This window comes from Epinephelus lanceolatus, chromosome 18, assembly GCF_041903045.1.
Source record: "Epinephelus lanceolatus isolate andai-2023 chromosome 18, ASM4190304v1, whole genome shotgun sequence".
Taxonomy (NCBI): domain Eukaryota; kingdom Metazoa; phylum Chordata; class Actinopteri; order Perciformes; family Serranidae; genus Epinephelus; species Epinephelus lanceolatus.
In genome coordinates, this window is record NC_135751.1 from 5,254,490 (window position 1) to 5,275,208 (window position 20,719).

At 43.1% G+C, this 20,719-nt stretch overlaps 1 protein-coding gene across 1 annotated transcript in view; it reads right to left on the reverse strand.

Annotated features, from left to right (window-relative positions):
• The window catches only part of smg1 (SMG1 nonsense mediated mRNA decay associated PI3K related kinase), a 95,538-nt gene that overhangs the window by 43,766 nt on the left and 31,053 nt on the right, over positions 1-20,719 (reverse strand). Inside the window, exons 14-26 of the mRNA XM_033645855.2 lie at positions 19,208-19,338; positions 15,495-15,653; positions 12,759-12,877; positions 12,566-12,653; positions 12,355-12,456; positions 9,300-9,440; positions 8,290-8,516; positions 7,684-7,883; positions 7,335-7,496; positions 1,870-2,024; positions 1,561-1,694; positions 1,002-1,313; positions 32-173 (exon numbers count right to left, since the gene is read on the reverse strand). Of these exons, the coding sequence (XP_033501746.1) occupies positions 32-173; positions 1,002-1,313; positions 1,561-1,694; positions 1,870-2,024; positions 7,335-7,496; positions 7,684-7,883; positions 8,290-8,516; positions 9,300-9,440; positions 12,355-12,456; positions 12,566-12,653; positions 12,759-12,877; positions 15,495-15,653; positions 19,208-19,338 (2,072 nt within the window). The remainder of the gene's footprint in view (positions 1-31; positions 174-1,001; positions 1,314-1,560; positions 1,695-1,869; positions 2,025-7,334; positions 7,497-7,683; positions 7,884-8,289; positions 8,517-9,299; positions 9,441-12,354; positions 12,457-12,565; positions 12,654-12,758; positions 12,878-15,494; positions 15,654-19,207; positions 19,339-20,719) is intronic.

A 20,719-nucleotide genomic window follows, 5' to 3' on the forward strand; every position in this document is an offset into this window, starting at 1 on the left:
CACATTTGCGAGTTTCCATGTGAATACTCACTCTGGGTTGGCTGTGGTCCTCTGCTCCTGCTGTTGAACTGCTTTGGTCATGGCACTTACAGCACTGCGGAGGAGTTGCACCTCAATGGCTCTCTGCAGCTCAGTTGGATCTGGACTCATGGAAGGCAGAAGCCTCTTCAGATCTGACAAACACACACACACAACATTGTTCAGGTTAAATGGGAAATGTTGATAGAACACCAAAGGGTTTCTACAGCTAAAATTCAATACCTTTTGAGACTTTTTTTTTACTGCCAATCTGAGTTACATTTAAAACCAATTTTACAATAAAATAATTGAAAAACAAAAAACAAAAAAACATTTGGATAACCATTATCCATGTTTGGATAGAAAAAAACCCATTTCCTAGTCATGGCAGAGATGAGGGTATAACAATACTAGGAAATACCAGGCATCTGTTGGGGGGTTGTCTTGGCAATATAGTGTATATAGTGTTTCTTACTCTCTTCCCAGTGTGCTGAGTTTGAAACATTTTTTGCATAAAATACACAGAATCTCCTACAAGTTTCAGCTGTGCTGCAAAATCTCAGTTAAAAAGACTATTTTTGTTGAATCTGCACTTCCCAAATGTCATCCAGGGTACAGTGAGACAGAGATTACTAGGTTCAGTGCTTTTTATGACTTTTAAGGATCAGACGGAACCCTGAGAAAACAGTCATTAAAATATTCCCAGCTAACCTTTCTTATTGTTTCAAGACATATCATCAACTTATAGATCTTAGATATTTTTAACCATATCTTTTAACTGGGTGAGGGATTTCAGTCATTGGACATCTGGATCTTAAGTGATGAATGACACAGCTAAGTTAACATTTGCAGCACCTGGGCTCACAGTCCCCTTCAGCCCTCAGCTTCGACCAAGAGTGTCTCAAAGACTGATTTTTAACATAAAACTGTGTGATTCTTGTTTTTACCAGTTGTAAAGATTTTCCAGTCTATCCTGCACTCACCCAGCTTGTCCTTGCTGCCGGTGAGCAAGCTGCAGTCCTCTCCAGGTAGCAGCTCAAGCTGAGCCCCACACTCTGCCAGGTCTCCCTCCTCAAAGCGGCTCAGAGCCTGGATGTAGTTGAAATCTGTCCTCAGGTTGATGCTGACTGGATTGGTGGAGTTCTGTTTGAGCGTGTGGACGGTGGCCTGCCACTCCTTGACAGAGGCCCAATCACAGAGTGCCACATAACACTGACATGATCTGTTGGCCAGGAAGTTGATCACCTCAGGAGAGCACTCACTGGACTTCAGCAGCACCGTCTTCCTGCTGTCACCTTTTCAGAGAACCCCCCCCCCCCAAAAAAACACTTTGAGAAGCAGTCCTATGATAAAACTAAAAAACTGTTTATAAAAAAAAATAATTAAAAAAAATAAAAAAAATAGGTGCAAGCAGAGATACTAGGAGCTAAAATGTTGATACAATTTTATGATTGGTGGTGGTGAACCTGATGGCGTCAGAGACCAAACACATGTTTTTCTATGGTGGTTGGACTGCATTAAATGTGGATACTTTCTGCTTACCGTTGCTGCTGTGTTTGGGGCTGCTCGTATTGCTGGAGAGTTTGAGCAGACAGCACTCAGAGCTTTTGATGCTGCAGTCCATCCCTGTAACTGCAGACAGTTGATCTTGATACTCCAGCGCTGCCTTCTCAAACCTAGACACACACACACAGGCATGCGCACACGCACGCACGCCCGCCCGCGCGCGCACACACAAACACACACTATTTAGTTGAGGACAACCAACAAAATGTACCAATGAAGTGCATATATACGATCTGAGTGTTAAACTGTGCTTTGAGGATGTCTAGTTAAGATGGCAATGCTTACCGTCCCTCAGCCTGCAGGGCGACTGACGACAGCCAGCCCAGACTCCTACTGGTGGTGAGGAGGCTCCAAGCTGCCAGGCCCTGGATAGCTTCAGGACAACGCAGTTCACACAGAGCCTCCACCAGCAACGTAAGAGGAACCTCCAGCTCTGGACCCTGGCAAGCACACCCAAAAACATGCTTTTCATCAGAGTTGTGTCATTTCCTGGTTTTGCGATCACATGTTATTTGGGTGTGACAAGATGATGTATGGCAGAGTTAGGGCAGTTGCATAGTCGACGCACGCAACACGAGCAAGCGACGCAAGCAATGCGAGTGACGCGCTTCCTTTCATAGTCAAAACACTGAACGCAAGCGATGCGGGCAACACTTGAAATGCAATACATCCCTTGCGCAGTAGGGGGTAGCAGTCACCGTGGGTGATATTCATATTTGATATTGAGATCAAAATGGCTACTGAAGAGGAGTGCATTCTGATGCTACTTTTGAATCATCGGCGGCAAAAAAAAATCACGCAAAGGATAGGCCTAGAAGGTGGTATGCCTCTGAATTGCAGCAGAGATGAGGATGGAGAGTTTGTCTCTCTTGTGCGGCCGATGCGGATCATAGATAAGGAGAGGCATTTTAAGTATTTTCGCATGTCTGCGCCAAAATTTGATTATCTCCAGGCTGGCGGTGACTTTGCGGTACCTGTGCACCGGTATCAGCCAGCTGGCACTCTCAGCCAGTTATAAGATGGGCACCAGCACCGTCTGTAGCATTGTCGAGGAGACATGCTGTGCCATCTGGGATGCCCTTAACGAGTTTGTGGCCTTTCCTACAAGGCACCAGTGGCTGGACATCGCAGAGGACTTCTGGAGGCAGTGGCAGTTCCCCCTGTGTGTCGGAGCGATCGATGGAAAACACATTTGCATCAAAGCACCACTTCGATCTGGCAGCGACTTCTTCAACTACAAAGGATTTTTTTCCATCATCGTTATGGCTGTCACTGATGCCAACTACTGCTTCAATTATGTGGATGTTGTTGCATAAGGGCGTGAGAGCGATGGAGGTGTGTTTAGCCGCAGCACGCTTGGGTCCAATCTGGCTGCTCCTGCCCTTCTCCCAGGCACCACAACAGCCAGCCCATTTGTTTTCCTGGGGGATGAGGCCTTTCCATTACAGGAGAATCTGATGCGACCCTACCCAGATGAGATAAATAAATAAATAAATAAACAAATGCATGTAACCTACCTGGCAGCATGCCCGTGTACGTAATGGCACATTTTGGCCCTCTATTCCATAGCCGGCTTGTTTCATATGTCATTATTTCAGTTACAAAAAAGGCCTAATATGATAAAGGTGAGTCTGTAGTTTAAAATAGGCTATAATTTAAGAAATACGCAGATAACATAAGCAGCCAATGAAAAAAATGCATGTTTCTTAGATAAAATAAACATCAAGAGGCATCAGTGCGCATGAGGTGGCCTACTGTATAAGAAAAGACTTTAAAAGAAATGCATTAAGAGATGCATGGCTGAAAATTATATTTATGTCTACAGTATCTGGGCCCTGCTATTACCTTATGCCAAATGGACCTGCAAAGTTGGTGTCAGCCAAGACATCTGTTCTGTCTAGTTCCTGCATGACACCCATGACATTTATTTTTCTTCTCATTTAAGGCACGAACCTGCCGGATAGGAAGCGCATTTACAATCACCGACAGGCCAGGGTGAGACGTGTGGTGGAAAACGCCTTCGGTATATTGGCTGTGCGCTTCAGAATATTCAGCCATCCCATCGACTGCAGTCCTGAAAAGGCGGTAAGGATAGTGAAGGCATGTGTCACTCTCCAGAACTTCCTAGCATCCACTGAACGTGCCAGGTACATGCCAAACAACTTTGTGGATACTACCTCTTACACCGGAGAGATCAGCCTGGAGAGTGGAGGCAACACATTTCAGGGGACCGGAATGTGGTTGACGGGCCACAGACACACACGAAGAGCTGGCGTCTTCCCCTCCCCATTCTCTGTACTGCGTTTGGGTTGGACTGACCAATAAATTGATTAAGATTGCTCTGGGAACTATATGTGTTTTTATTGCTTAAAACATTACAAATAACTTTAGCCTTCTTAGCTATGTGAAAGTTATTCTCTGTCACTCTTTAAGTTTATAATGGCACACTGCCTTGATAATGATAATCAGGTGTAGGCCTGTAGACTAATACCCACAGAAATTATAGGCAACGTTGTGAAAAGAGGCTAGTTTATTTAGTAATTAAATGAACCCATAATAAGCACATGACTTAACATAACCTCTCCACATCCAGTTAAAAATAATAAGTAGGTTACGAACGTACAATATTGAGATGATGGTGAGAATAGCCAGATAATTCATTTTAATTTGTAGCCTATAGGCTATGAACGGAACTTCTTTAAATTTTGTTTCAGACATAGAACATAACATAAAAGTGACGATGCCTGCATATAACATGTGGGCCTTTTTTGTTCAATATTTTCTTATCTTCAGACAAAAAAATGTAGGAGATATATTTTTTTCCTGCTTGACAGTTTCGACTGTGACTCCAGTCTTTCTCAGAAGAGTCAACTGACGTGTTGCTGACGTTGTCATTTATCATGTGACGGCCCCGCCCTCTATGTTGGGGGTGTGTGTGGGCAGGTTGCTGGTTGGTCTGCTCTATGTTCCAGGTTCAGCAGAGGTGGGACTGTCATCAGGAGATGTGCTACACCTGGGCCCGGTGGAGCGCATTTATCCCCATGCTGGCCGAGACTCTTGTCTCACTCCATCCACGCCGTCAGAGGGGGACGCCATGGCGCGGCTGTGCTCTCTGGTGTTCCTTTTTGTTTCGCACACTCACACACATGCGTCCACACCCGCCTACACTACTGATCACTGATACTGATCGTTCGCCTTATTTTACTATGTTTCAATAAACATGTCACTTTTGTATTGGAACCTCGTCTCCCCTCCCGTTATTGGTTGCAGTCCCCGAGCCGGACTGTAACAATCAGCTGGCTGGCCCAACAGAGGGGAGGGAATCCCAGGTGTGCATGGGATTCCCTCCTCCAGAGACCACACCCCCGCTGTTATACGGTCTCTGGAGGAGTGAATCCCATGCACACCTGGGATTCCCTCCTCCAGAGACGGTGTGGCCGGCCCGACAGATTCTGATAGGTCTGTTGGGCCGGGCAGCTGATAAATGACACGTCAGCAACACGTCGGATGACACCTCTGAGGAAGACTGGAGTCACAGTCGAAACTGTCAAGCAGGTAAAACATAGGCTACATCTCCTACATTTTTTTTGTCTGAAGATAAGAAAATATTGAAAAAAAGAAAAAAAAAAAAAAAAAGACAAAATGAACCTAATCAATCTAACATGTAGGCCTGACTGCATATAGGCCTAACCATAATTTACAAAGGTTTGTGGTGCCGCATCAGTTGTTTGATGTCGCGCATCAATATAGTGCTCTGTTCCTCTGGGAGACCTTGTGAAAAAGTACACAGGTAATTACAAAAAGTGACATGTATGTTGCTCCTCTCTCTCTGCCTCTCTTTCTCCGGCTGTCTCTCCTTCTCTCTATCCCTCTCTCTCTCCTGCCGTATCTCCTGCAGCCTCTCGAGGATGGCAACCTCACATTGATCACTAGTTGGTGCGTCGGTCTTGCGCTTCCTTTTACCACGGGAGGCTGATATCGGGGTGGTAGGGGGTTGAGAAGCCACTGGTGCCAGGGTGATCGAGTGAGATGGTGAGGTAACGGTAGAGGTCGGAGCCACTGGTTTTGTGGTGACAGGAGGGTTGGAGGGAGATGAAGTGGGAAAGAGGTAGACTGGGATAGGGTTGGGGTATGACACTGCCTGATCTACCTGATCTCCCTGAGCACTGACGCTTTCCTCCTAGTCCTCATCATCATCCTCTTTGTCGCCCTCATCGTTTCCCTCACCTAGTGCCTACACAGATGTGAAATGTACACCTGTCATACTTGCATAAATATCTGGATAAAGAGCACAGAGGATATGCCTCGGCCTCCATCAATCGCACATTCTCTCTCTTGCTCTCTCTTCACAGTCCACACACACACACACACACACACACCTTGTACTACTGACTGATTACCGTAGTCTAGGCTACATACTGAAAAATTGGACTAAGTAGTCCTATGTTTGATGTGCTCATTCATCCAGTTTAGCTGCTTCAAAATCTGAGGGTACCCAAAACCCATCTGCCCCGCACCACTTTTGCAGGCCTTCTTCCACTTCTTGTGTGCACATCCGAATCTGTCCCTCACGTTCTTCCAGTCTTTTTTTTACGGTTTCGATGCTCTTTCCCACTGCCATCGCTATCTCTTTCCACGCATTTTCTACTGCTATTTTAAGTGCAGGGTACTAGAACTGTCATATAAATGGGGGTGTGCCTGTACAAGTTTGCACATTTTTTCCTCCTCGCCCGCCATATTTCATACCTGCTTCTTCTGTGAATAACAAAAAAGTAGTTAATTTCAAGTATGTTGCTTGCATTATCACCCCCGCTGGCAACACATGGTATTACATGTGTTGCGCATCAAAAAATGGACAACACATTTTGAGACGCAAGCACACATCATGGCGGCCAATGCGTCTTGATGCGTCACAATGCATTAGCGTCTGCGTGCCTTTGCGCCGACTATGAAACGGCCCTTAGTCTCTCAAGAAAACTAAAACTGCACCAATATGACAACATTTTGGATTTGAAGCCCACAAAACAGCCGTTCTAACTGGCTCCTCCTCATTTTACTACACAAACTACGGTAAGGTGGCAGCTGGCTGGAAGGAGATCACCAAAGAGCTGTAATAACAACCTAGTTGCTGTTGGCTATCTTGTTCATCTACAGTAGATATCACAATATAAAAAGTGTGTTTTGTCAATTAAACATGTACATACCTATGTACCTATGAGTGAGTAGGCTACCCACCCATCTTTTACGTGGTTACATCTCCAGTATGCTCCCCAGTGCACAGCTGATAGCTACATGGCTTGCTCACATGATGTTACAGAAGTGCATATTTAATGGATTCAGTGTGGACAGTGCTACCAATGTTATGTGATGCGATGCAATAGTCTGACACTCGTTTGCTGTTTGGACCCAGTGTCATTATGTTCCACTCGGGAGCCACTGCTGAGTCAAGTGTGACACCTGCCAAAACTCAGTGTACCGATACAGACCGGTGTTTGGCTAAATATAAAACCAGTTTGAAATTTTTTTTACACGTGCCCAACCCTATTATTTATCTTACCAGCCAACACTGTCAAATAACTACATTCTTGTATATTATACTTGCTGACATTGTATACCACCTAAAGTTACATGCTAGTAACAGGCACAGACAGGACCTACTGAGGCTCAAGCCTATGAGTGTACATCCTTGCTGCACATGACATTGCTGATGCTTATCTGAAAGTTTCATATAACAATGGATTTGTACTGACTTGTGTGCTGCTGTTCTTAATCTCTGTAAGCAGGTCAAAGCCATGGCGAATGGTTACTGCTGGTTGGCCGGACAGAAGACCGACTCTCATCAGTGCCAGGCGGATCCTCGTCAGCCAGTCTTGGCATGTCTGACGGTTGGTATAGAAGAATGTCCTGATGCCCTGAGACACAGAAGAGGAAAGATTCATCAGATTATTTATAAACAGGTCATTTACTGTTGCTAAAGATAAATAGTTAAAGATAAGATAAAGAAAAAAAGTCAGACTGTGTTTCCTGGTCTCCATTAGTCAGTATTTTAAACACTTAAATTGTTACCCTTGTTTGAGCATGGAGTTTCAAATTGCATACCTTTGGTGGGGCAGTGAGAGCATTGGCGCAGCCCTCATAGGCATTGTACATAAGCTTCTCCAGGTTCTCTACATACTGAAGCAGCAGAGCGAGGCGGAGCTGATTTGAGTGGTGGCCGTCACCATCACCTCCAGTACCAGCCCACGCTCCAACATCCTGCTCTGGGTTCAGACTGTGGGCAGCCAGGCTCCGAATCATACCTGAAACACAGAGACACAGAATCACTAGGGGTGTAGAGGTTAAGGTACCATGAACAGCAACGTCCCTGGTTCGTGTCTAACAGGATAGAGTTCTTGTAGGTCATTTCCCATCTTTCTACTATCAATCTAAAATATTCAAAATAATAAGCTTTTTGAAGTAACAACATTTAACCTTTTTCAGATCTGATTTTATTCAATAAGTGGCTATTGCATTTTGCTCCAACAAATGCATTGTGATGTGTCTCCATATAGAAAACAATGAACTATGCACAAGGCATGCCGCATGTCCATCATATCCATTATTTAGTTTATAAAAACCTGTCATAGCAGCCAGAAGTGCAAAAAGGCTTGAAAACTAAATGGAGTTCCAGTCACTGTGAAGACAGACATGATCTCATCTCTTTACCCTCAATGGTCTGGAAGGTGTCCTGAGCTCGGCCCAGTGGTGTTCGGAGTTTGGACAATACAGTAAACTGTGCGGCCTCCCACACTGCCCACTGCCACAGCACCGCCTCAGTTTTCAACAGCACCCGTGGAACTACACCCGGCCTGCTGCCATCTGCACTCCCTCGGCCGTCCCGTTTCTCCAGCCGTTGGCAACTGTAGTACAGACGCTCCAGCCAGGGATCCTTACTGTGGATAGAGAAATGTGGAGCTCAGCATTAAAAACATTCTGCACACCAACCAGCTCCGTGGCTCAAAGGACAACATTCATCTGCAGACTCGCTGGAATCCCTAACGGAGATATTCAGAAACAGCCGTGTCCCAGAAGTATAATTAACAATAAAAAATTAAGTAGAAAAGCAGTAGAAAATAAGCTGGCATTTGCATCCTGCCATAATTTTTTAAAAATTATTGTTTTGATTGTAGGGAAAAACCTATAATGGAGCATCTTAAATATCCCCTCCACCTCCACTCTGCTCCATTCTCTTCTAACAATTCATGTAACATTAGAAAATGGAAGAACTAGTATTATTGTTTACTAGGAACTAAGTTCACTTTGCATTCAATTCAGCAAAAGTTAACAAAGCCTTACAATTTGTCAAACCCAATCACGCTCTGCGCTGAGTGTCCATATAGTGTTTTTTTCTGGGCACCAGCATCTCTTTTCAGTTGTTCACAATGAGGAGAGAGTGTATGCAGCTGTAAAGGCCAGCTAGACTGCACCTTGCGTCTTTTTTCAGAGCACTACGATGTTTTTGTGTGTCCGCTCTGCTTGCTTATGGTTGAAAATCTCTGAACTTTTCAGAGAGGCACTGATGTCCTCTAAGCCTTGCCAGTGCTTTTCTGCCAGAGAGAAACGCATGGACACTCGCCATACAAAGTGGCCTGACCCTTGCTGTATCTGAACAAAGCCTGGTAAAAGAGTTTGTTGAGAATGTCTGCAGTTGATGGCTCTGTCACCGTGATATATACCCTCCACGGTGCAGTACTCCATATAAGATGAAGCTGATGAGGTCACTGAAATCCTGAGGGTGGAAGGTGCTGCTTGGTGCTCGGCTCATGTGGTGGCGGATGGCCAGTGAGATCTCCCTCAACTCAGGGTGGCTGTGGTTACTGTGGACAGACAAAAATCACACACAATTAATAAGGCATACACCCAACTGTGGATAAATTCATTATCTCCACTATGTGTAAGCCTGTAGAGGGTCATGTGTTTGGTCCCGTGTCTGAATGTGTGTATCTTTTTGTCTGCAGCTAATCTCACAACTACTAGACCGATAAGCCTAATATTTTGTGCGCACATTTACGACTCTATGCTCAAGGACCTCTCGTGGTTGCAGTGATTCACAACTGTTGAAAAACCTGTTTTACTGACTGTTTTATTCCTTCATTAACAGCTGACTCCTCACTCCTCTTAACCAACCGTAAGGGCTTCAAGTTTTCCAGGAACTGGCTTGGCTGAAAAAAGACGAGCCTTGCCTACTGATGCAGGCCACATTTTGGAGACATCTGCAGATTAATTCCAAACCTGATATGTTACATTCCACGAAAGTCAGGCACAATACAAGAAGAATAATGTCCATTTTTGTTATCTTTGCCACCACTGTGACTGTAAGGAAGGTGGCAGGGACAATTCCTCCGGGTACAGCTGCACAGCGTTCCAACTGCCATGGTTGTGAGCCAGTTTTATTCCATCCACCACATGGCATCATACCACAGTGGGAGTGTTTCAGAAGCAGAGCAGTTTGCCTGCTCAGTGTTGTAGATTTTGTGGATTTGGTCATTTTTCCTTGAGATTTTTATCTATAAAGCAATTTTGGGCAAATTTCCGGCCTAACTCTGCACCCTTGTGTTTATCAGCTCTGGTAGTTGCTTTTCAATGTACCCCAGGTTTTAACAGATCTGGGGAAAACTGCATTTTCCTACTCTGCACCTTGGACATGGAACCATCTCCAAAAAGATATAAAATTAGAAACACTTATATCCATCAATAAATTTAAGGGCATCACAAAGAATGTGGTGACAGACATGCTTGTTTTTCTTGAGAATCCACTATGTTTGAATAGCTGTTGTTTTATTGTGGATTTTTGTATTATATGTTGAATTTTTTGCATTTTAAATGTGTTTTGATTGGCTGCTACTTTGACCAGGTCTCTCTCGTGAAAGAGATTTTCATCTCAATGGGACTTCCTGGCTGAATAAAGGTCAAATAAAATAAATTTAAAAAAATATTTGTAATTCTACCGTAAGTAAGTAAGCAGGCTACATAGTAATGATTTCTTTTTTGTCTTTTTTTTGGTCAAGTTTATTAATATAGCACATTTCAGAGACAACAGCAATTCAAGGCAATTACTTTGTATACTGCTGTTATTTCCTACTTTGTTGTGTTGTCACCTACAACACAAGTTAAAGGAATAGTGCACCCAAAAATGAAAATTCAGCCAATATCTACTCACCCATATGCTGATGGAGGCCCTGGTGAAGTTTAAGAGTCCTCACATCCCTTGCGGAGATCGGCGGGGGCAGCGGCTAGCACACCTAATGGCAGATGGCGCCCCAGACTAACGTCCAAGAACACAAAATTGAAACCACAAAATATCTCCAACATGCTCATCCATAGTGATCCAAGTGTCCTGAAGCCCCGACATAAAAAGTGGTTGGGAAAAACATCATTTGAACTCTGTTTTTAGCCTCACTGTAGCCTGTAGCTCTGACTGCTTCTCTGTGCTCCGCACTCACGTGTGCGCGCTCAGGGTGATAAGTGATGCATGGTCTCTGAAGAGCAGCAGTCTCGTCAGTACTGATGTCCAGGTTCTCAAGTGCAGGCATCGCCAATTCCCAGTCTGAGCAGAAAAGACTTTCCTCATCCATTGGCACTGCTTTGCATTTGAAACAACTACACTGCCAGGTTTCCAGTGCTCGACTCCGGTATTCTGCGGCTGGCTGAGGCTCATGAGCTGTGGCGGCTACCTCATCCAGTAGCCTGAGTTCCGCGTCCATATACTCGGGCTCAAACAAATACGGCTCAACAAAGAAATGCTGTTCCTCCTCAATTGCAAAGTCTTCAGACATGTTGGGCTATCCTTTGCTAAAAGACCATAGTGCAAATTATCTTTTAGCTCTGTGGTTACGTTGTCTCTCCCTGTGGTGCACGTGTCACGTGATGTAAACACGGGTAAGCAAAGCTCATGCTTTCGTTGGTCTCGCGCAGGCGCGCACACGTGAACGCGGAGCACAGAGAAGCAGTCAGAGCTACAGGCTACAGTGAGGCTAAAAACAGAGTTCATATGACGTTTTTCCCAACAACTTTTTATGGCAGGGCTTCAGGACACTTGGCTCACTACGGATGATCATGTTGGAGATATTTTGTGGTTTCAATTTTGTGTTCTTGGACATTAGTCTGGGGCACCGTCAGCCATCAGGTTTGCTAGCCGCTCCCCCTGCCGATCTCCGCAAGGGATGTGAGGACTCTAAAACTTCACCAGAGCCTCCGTTGGCATATGGGTGAGTAGATAATGGCTGAATTTTCATTTTTGGGTGCACTATCCCTTTAATACCCTTAAAAGTCCAGTTATGAACAGCACAGATCAAATATTTGTGGCTGTGTTTTAGCTATTAAAAATACATACACCCTCATAACTACATTGTATCTTCCGAAACACGTTGCAGCGCATCTACTTGAAATACAGCAATTGTCTGAAGTGGCTGTGATTAGCTCAGTCGGCCATGTCGTGGCTGGAATGTGGCTGCCTGGTGAAGAGCGGCACTCTAGTGAGTGCACTTTTCTAACTGACATCAGTATTGTGTTAAACCAGCATAATTCTACTAATAATTGGAGAGATTAAACACAAGGGAAGATCAACTTTCTTCAGAAAGTGAGTACTTCCTTCAGTTTGAACTTTCAATTCAACTGACTTGATCCGTATTGATCAGTCATGGTACTCCCAGTTGTGAATATTACACAGAAAAGATGTCAAACAGATTTGATTTTACTGCAGATGCTCTCAAAAGGTACGATAATTCTTACCTTAAAGCCACATCCAGAGGAATTGTCCTGAGCAGCTTGCCATAGGCCTGCCTCACCCTTACTGCTGAGTGGACCAACTGGACTCTGGACACATCCACACACCTATTCGAAAGTACAGAGCAGTAAGAAAGCATGCCTACTTTACAGATCCAATTTACTTTCTTACTGCCTGTAAGCAGTTTGAGCTTGTGTGTGAGAGTACAATGTTCACCTCTGCAGCAGCTCAGTGGACAGAGATGAAGAGAGGACCTGTAAGCTGTGGCACGTCTGAAGGCAAATACTCTGATCTTCATTCAGACCTGCCAAGAGAAACAAGGAGGAAAAACATTCAACAATAAATGACAATAACTCAGCCTGTCAGCCTGTGGAAAAGGTGTTGGAAATGCTGAACACATTGGGCTCACCGTTAGCCAGCAGGCCCCTGCAGAACTTGTTGAAGGAAGGCAGGGAGAAAAGAGGGCTGTAGGTGTCTGACTTCTTCATCAGCACAGAGATCTCCTGAGCCCAGGTCAGCAGCAGCCTCCTGACAGACCAACACAAACACATCATAGCAATTGTATTCAGTCATGTTAGGGTCCTGCTGAAATGTGGTTTTCACTTTTCCCAGTGTTAAATAGCTACCAGTCACATAAACATTATTTACTTTTTAGGAGCTTGTTGGCTGGCTGACTTTGTGTTTTGTCTCAATTTAAAGGCTTAACTTCTAGGGATGTCCCGATCAGCACCGATCACGTTATTTATACAAAATCGGAATCACTAATAAAAGATCGGAGGAATCAAAACACCAAAAATGGCCAGGTTTTTCATCTAAGTTGTTCATTGTTGCTTCCACTTTCCAATGTATAAAGTGTGACGATCCTGTATATTTTATAAATATATTTTTTTTATAGGACAGTGCTTATCAGCTGATGGCCTGCTCACCTCCAGACACAACCTCCGGTGCTATCGGCCAGTGGGATGGCTCGATCAGCTGAGCCCAGGTACACAGGCCCCCACATTATGCCTCTCCTGGCAGCATGGCGAGAGACGCCAGCGAGTGAGAAATGAGCCAGAAGTCCTCTGCGTATTCGGTCCACCACGGAATTTTATGCCACTCAAAGTCCTCAAAATAGGTGCGATTCCCTGTGGAATATCATCAATCCCACCACCGGCCTCACCTCAGATTCCCTGCCACGGATACTAAGGGATCCTACGGAGTCTCCACGCCCGAAACAACGCCGGAGTGTTACGGCATTCACCCACGGTCCCGTGAGTTGGCAAAGGCCGGGGGTTACTTGTCGTTTCATTATTCCTTATTTGGAACCTTCGGGCCGGGTTGATTTATTGTTTTGAAACTGAACTGAGTCAGAGCAAACAGTGGATTTTCTTTACTTCCTTGTTTACAAGAAAACCTGGGGTGGAGTTTTCTGTTGTTCAGCGAACTGTGTGGATTGAACTGACTTGAACTGTGATATGTTATTTGGAAATCCCGGAGTGGAGTTCTTTGTTTGAACTGGACTGAACTGACTGAACGGAGCGGAACATTTCTTTTCTTTGGTGGAAGAAAAACATACTTTCTTGAAACTGATTACAGTTGTATTTGATTTTTTGGAAATTGAGTATAATTCTTTTGTTCTACAGAATCCAGGTAAAAACAATTTAATCTTGGTGTTAAGGGACCTGTTTTATGGTTTCTTTGTGGGGTTTGACTGAGTAAAAGAAAGATATTTGTTTCATGTGTCAAACCGCTACAAAAGAAATAGGCCTATTTTGTTTGTTGAAGACAAGAAGAAGATATTGAATTTGTTCATATTTTGTGCTGCTGAACCACTGATAAGCTTTTTGGATACTATTTAAATAAAAAACAAATCTTATGGGACAACTTGGATGCAATTCTTTTTTTTCTTTTTCTTTCTTATTGCTTTGCAAAGTATCGGATTGGTATCGGACTCGGTTTCAAAATAAAGGACTCGGTATTGGATCGGATGCAAAAAAAATGTGATCGGGACATCCCTATTAACTTCTGTGTTTTACCATGTTTTTGTGTCTAAGCAAGAGTTTTTGAAATTGGTCCAGCACTGAGTGAAACCCCCGCAGCCAGCAGCAGCAGCAAAACAGGCTACAATGTACAATGTACAATTTACATGCACTAAAAGTGATCGTTTTGCCACTGACAGGCTCAGGTTGCTATTCTAAGTGTCAGCCAACATTATGGAGAGGATCCATATGGAGGTCGACCTCTTTGTTGAAGATTAAGATTCTTTCTGTTCCACCAGAAGCAGCCCAGACATTGCCATCACCAAATACATAAGATTTGGATTAACAGCAACGTTATCACTGGCTGGTCTCTCCACTGTTTCAACAATCACCAACTCTGGTTTGGTTCAAATAAACCCTTAATTCACCCAGTCAGATGTGAATATGAATATCCTGGCTCTGTACATGCTTAAATTACTGTTTATCAAAATGGTGTCTGGTGTGTTTGGCAATGACAATTAAGGGACAGTTTCTGTTTAAATAAAAAGCATCTTACTCTTAAACAAAGTGATTGACATCTGAAGGTCAGTGCTTTTCCAAAGTTTGTCAGATAATTAGTTACAGTGTGAACCCATCAGCGGCAAGATCTCTTCGTGGACAGAAAGTGATCACGCTAAATTGCCTGTAGAGATTACACTGCAGCCTGTTTTGCAATTTAAAAAGTGACTGTTCCAATTAGTCACTAACACACAAAAACATGGAAATTAGGGCACAAGTTAACAAACGAACCAAAGTTACCCTTCAATATATCTAAAAAAGTACTAGTGTCCGAGACATTTTGTCAAACATTCTACTATTATGTCAATCTTTCGGTCAACTTTCATGCTTGTCAATGTTACCAAGATTTTTTAAATAATTTTTTCCAAGCTTATGATCAATTCATTTTTAATTATTTCTCATCATTTTTCCTGCACAAAGGGATTAAAACCAACTATGTATCATTTTTGAAGGCTTAAACGTGTAAAACAGGTGTGCAAGAATGATAAAAGTAGTATTGATGGTGCCATGACTCAGAGTGGAGAATTTGTTGCTGTGCAATGATGAAGCTATGCAAGTACTGATAATGTAACTGTTGAGAACGGTAGTTTTAGCTATCTGTCGTGTAAACTGGCATAATGACTAACCTGGTCTCGGGGTAGAGGTGCTCCTTTGCCAGCAAACCTCCAAGAAGACTTAGCAGTGTGCTAAAATGTTTCTTCGTCGCTGTGGTCACAGTGCTGATGACAGCGCCATCAAACAGGGAGGGAGAGGATGACAGGCTGGATGAGATGAAATGATCGTGTCTGGGCAAACAGAAGAGATACAAGGACAATTAATAACAGCAACCCCAGAGCAGCAACAGCTTTAACATGTTACTGTTATTCAGCCCATTTAATTAAATCTGGATTTTGGATGTGACCCATTAAAAGTTCTGACATCATACGGGACAAAGCATCTGGTTCTTGATGAATTCCTCAGGGAATACATGTAAAACAGAGGGACATATTTGTAAAGCCACCAAGTATAGCCCCTCTGTCCTCAAACAGCATGTTAGATTACAACATATTACAGATTACACAGCTCTTTATCAGTCAAGTCATTATGGTAAAGTGGAGCCAGTGCTGACATGGATTTTAATAAACAGCACTATGAGGAGGGGTTGCCCCAAAATGATTTATCTAAAATAAGGATTCACTTTCTTGAGTTAATAGTCAGCTGCCTTAACAATCAATTATCGGTTAATCATTACAAATTTATGAAATATCATTTTTCCATTAGAAAACTGATTTAATCACTGGTATGACCTCTGTTCAACGCAAAATCAGAGTAGGCTATATTAGGAATTTAAAGGACAGATCAGGTAAACACTTAAAAATACTGACTGCAGAGCTCCCATCTGTAGCTATTTAACAACTGGCCCAACAAAATCCAAAGTATTACACACAGCGAACACCTCCACCCTCACTAGAAGACATTAATAAGATCTGACTAGATGTGCTGGACATACCTTACAATTAATTAACATGTAATCACAACTGCTGTAGCATTGTAACAAAAAAAACAAACAAAAAAAAGTAAAACGGGTTCAGTCCGACTAGTTTAAATGATCTACAGAGCTGATCTACATGATGGAGTGATGTGTTGTTCACTAGAGCCAATGGTAGCCCAGCTGCTGGGAACAGCTGGACAGATGTCCCAGGGACAAACAATACTTTGCTCTGACTATCTGTTCATTTACTGCCACGTATAATGCTGGGTTCAAACTACACCGTATCAACCTGATTACAGCCTGATGCGGCATTGGCTCAGATTGTGAATGACAGTGAGTGTCGTATGTGATAATCCATTGTTATATCTTGTTTAATGTGTCATAGTAGACGACAACCGAAGCCACGCGTGGGATGCCCCTGACAGAAAGTCTAGCCTGTTTGATTTTCTTTTTGTCTTCTGTCACTTCTCCCTTTATTTATAATTCCTGTGTATTTTTTTATTTTTAATACGCTCCCATTTATCCTGTTAAAGTTATTGCATCATGCCATCATTTCAAACTCAACACTTCTTGTTCCTGTTGAAAATGAAAAGCCTCTTATCATTTCGGTTGAGAGAATCCCTTCATTTTATAAAAAGGCTTTTATTGTGAAACATTTGCAGAAACTTGTGGAGGATTCAGTGACTTCCATAGTTTGCATGCAGTACTTCAAATATATCTCCTGCCATCTGATGGCACTTTATGTTACTACAATAACATTTTCGCTGGGACATGAACAGCCATAGTAACTGAAATAATGGTAATAATAATAAAGATAGGACAAGAATAATCTGATGACATCATGCACGTCGTGAAAGACGACCAGCGATGAATGGTAATGGACAAACGTGTAGTCTGTCATGTCTGTCAACCAAGTCACTGCAAGACTTTATGACTCCACAGTCAAATCCAAAGCAAATCACAAATCAATTTTTTGGACGCATGTGTACTTACAGTCCTGTTGTCTGCATTATACGAGCAGCTGCTGCTGTTCAGCATACTAGTTTAGCCTTAGAATGAGCCTCAGATAGCTAAACAGCACAGCCATGAAACAACAACTCCGCAACTCTGAGTTTATCAAGAGGACGGTTTAAGTGAGCACAGCGAGGCACACTGCCACTTTTTTCTTCCTAAGGCTGCACGGAGGTGTGTTTGTTTAACCGTTTTACTCTGTTTTGCTAATAACCTCAACAACAACCTACAACTCAACTTTCACTGCTGCAGCTACACATCCACACAGTGACTGTGTGCACACAGTGCATGAGCAGGGGGAGAGAGATTACATTGCCAGTGTTGTGATAATTATGTATGTTACTTGTTGCATTTGTTTTTTGTTCTGCTCTGTTGACTGACTGGACTAAGTAAAAGCACGTTGTTGACTCAGTAAGAAACAAAAACAAGATAAATTTTTTGTTGTTCTTTATACTGTACAGTCGCACAGCATTTACCCTAGGTTATGCTGCCACTTGGTGGAGATCCCAACTCACTACAAAGCAGTCAAACTGACCTAAAACACCATTATGCCAGCTGCTATAATAAAACAAACAATAAGTATCAGTCGTGTATCGCCTGATATGGCATGCAGGATCAGCGGTAGGAAAAAAAAAAAGTGATCAGGGCCTGCTTACTTCTGAACTTTCACACTGAACACTGAACTTTGGCAAAAAAATGCACGTTTTGTTATTTTTTCTATGCGCTGCATTTATTTAAACTTGAAAAATACAAGTACCTACAATGTTGTAAAAACGTGAAGACATGCCTGTGCAGAGGGTTACCAAAATATATACTAGATCAATTTGAATTTAAATATGTAATGATACAGGAGCAAAGAAATTCTGACAGGTCATGAGGACTCTCAAAGATAACTGTATTACAACAGAGAGGCGAGTGAGCGGGAGACAGGGAGAGAAGACGGAGAGGAAGAGGCGAGTGAATGAGGGACAGAGAGAAACACAGGAAGACGAGTGAGCAAGAGGCTCCACATACAGCTGCGAGGCAGCTTTCTCCACAATGGACATAATAAAAACTTAATATCGTTCCAGGCTCACCAATGAGCACCTGCACATGTGTATGAGAGTGGCCCTGACACCATTCCAGCCCAGATTTAAAATCCTGGCAGGAAAGCTTGAGCTCAGTCCTCTCACTGAACAATGAAAAGTGGGGAGAGTGGGAAAAGAGGGAAAGAAAGAGAAACTGTAAAACTGTTCAATAGTTATTTGTTTATTGTAAAATTGGTTGAGACTGTTTCAGATGTGAAACATTTCACCAAGAAAAAGGAAAATTCAGGCTGTTGCTACATTTAATTTTATTTTTTCTAAAAATTAAGCATTATATTTTAAGATGCACAATTTTTCAAAAACTATTTCATTTATTTTCTCCATTTTACTTTTAAATGCATATCTGTATTGTTCAACGTTAAGTGACAATATTGTCGAAATGTTTTTGAATCTTACTTTCTTTATTTGATTTGACAGTCAGATGTTGATAACATGCAGACGTTGATACAACTACTAGGCTACTTCAGTATATTTATCACACTAAATCATATCACAAGTTAGACATTATGATGTTCCAGACCTTTGCTATAGGAAATTTCCTCTAACTGGACCTCTTTGAATTTTAGTTGAATACCCCTGCTCTAGCAGCTTACTCGAGCCTCGATTTTTTTTCAAGGTTCTGCATGAGTTCAATTTAAAATGCAACAAAGTGCAAATGAAATTATAGAATACATTAAACAAACTGAGGTGACTTGGTCTAATAGGTGTGTAAATGTCAGAATGCTTTGGTGGATAGCAGGCTTGCTGCTCTCAGTGCAGGTGTGTATATTACCTGGTGCAGTGGGAGTACAAGGTGTAGAGGACAGCATACTGGATGGCAGGGTAGTAGACAGCTAACTCAGAGTGGACCAACATCAGATTGTGACTGAGCAGAGCAAAGACCGTAGGAGACAACGCCCACATCTAAAACAAATTAAACACAGTTCAACATGAACATACATGGCCACATTAAACAGCGTATGCTTTTCCTGATGCTGCTTCACAAATAAAGCTTTTCACCAGGACAATGACATGAAAATATGCCTTTGTTTAAAGCAACTCTAACTTTCTTGCATTTCACATAGCACTTAGAAAAAATCTGAACATCCATAACTCCCGCCTCCCTCCAAAGTCCCATCCCCCTCCTCCTGCAACTCCACCTCCCTCCAAAGGCCTACTCCCCCCTCCTCCATTACGTCCTCATTACGTAATGTAGGACGCAGGCGTTGGCAAGGTAACGTTAGATACACGGAAGAAGAGAGCGAGTGTAACATTCCAACCAAGACAGTCAAACGCAACCCTGGAGTTTTAAAACTCAACTGGAGTCAGTGATGACTGATGAGTTTTAGAATAAGGTTACAGTGCTAACGTTAGATAGCGTTAACTTTACTATTAAGTGGAAACGCACAAGGAAGATAGCATTAATGTTTCAGAGGCTACGCTACAGTAGGCTAATGTTAGCCATTAGCAACTGGATGCTGTGTTGTATATATAACGTTATGAACTGAATTGAACTTCTTTATTTGTCATTTTTATGTGCAGCACAAAAACAAAATGACATTTCGCATACCCCAAGCAAAAAACGAAACAAACCATTATTTGTGTAACATATAAGAAAGAACATATAATGCAATAGTAAGATGAAAAGGGTCAACATGTCACAGTCAAAAACTCCACATCCTGAGAGAAAAACTGGGAGATCCTCTTCACATCAGAGTACCATGAATTGTTTGTGTATATTGCCAGAGCAGATGATGCAGCCTCCCTGTCTGCTCTGTGTAGTGTTAGCCCTGTTAGCTCTACACCGGAGTCTGATATATTACCATTCATCCATGTCTCAGTGAACACAAGGACGCAGCAGTCCCTAACTCCTCAGTGAGTGGATCTCCACAGTCCGATGTAATCCATTTTCATGTCCAGCGAGCATACGTTTGCCAGAAGGTCACTGGGAACAGCTGGTTTGATGGTGGTTAGCTCTTAGCCTAGAGCTGTAGCCCTGTTACTAGTTTATATCCACAAGCGTCCCTATTACTAGCCCGCTGGTTGTCTCACAGACTCGAGGGCGGGGGTGTGGGGGGTGGTGTTACGCGAGCGGTTACGTCAGTCGGAGGCCTCCGCGTGGGGAAGACAGACAGGACAGGAGAAAACTCCGACCAATCATTGCAGATTGGAGTTTTGCCGCCAAGCACTCCGATTTTCCGTGGAGAGCTGCCCGCTTGCTTTTGGCACCTGTGTTAACTGATTGAGCTGTTCACACTGGATGCAGCGCAGCGCCGAGTGCTCTCGCAAGCTCGCAATCGGCAGC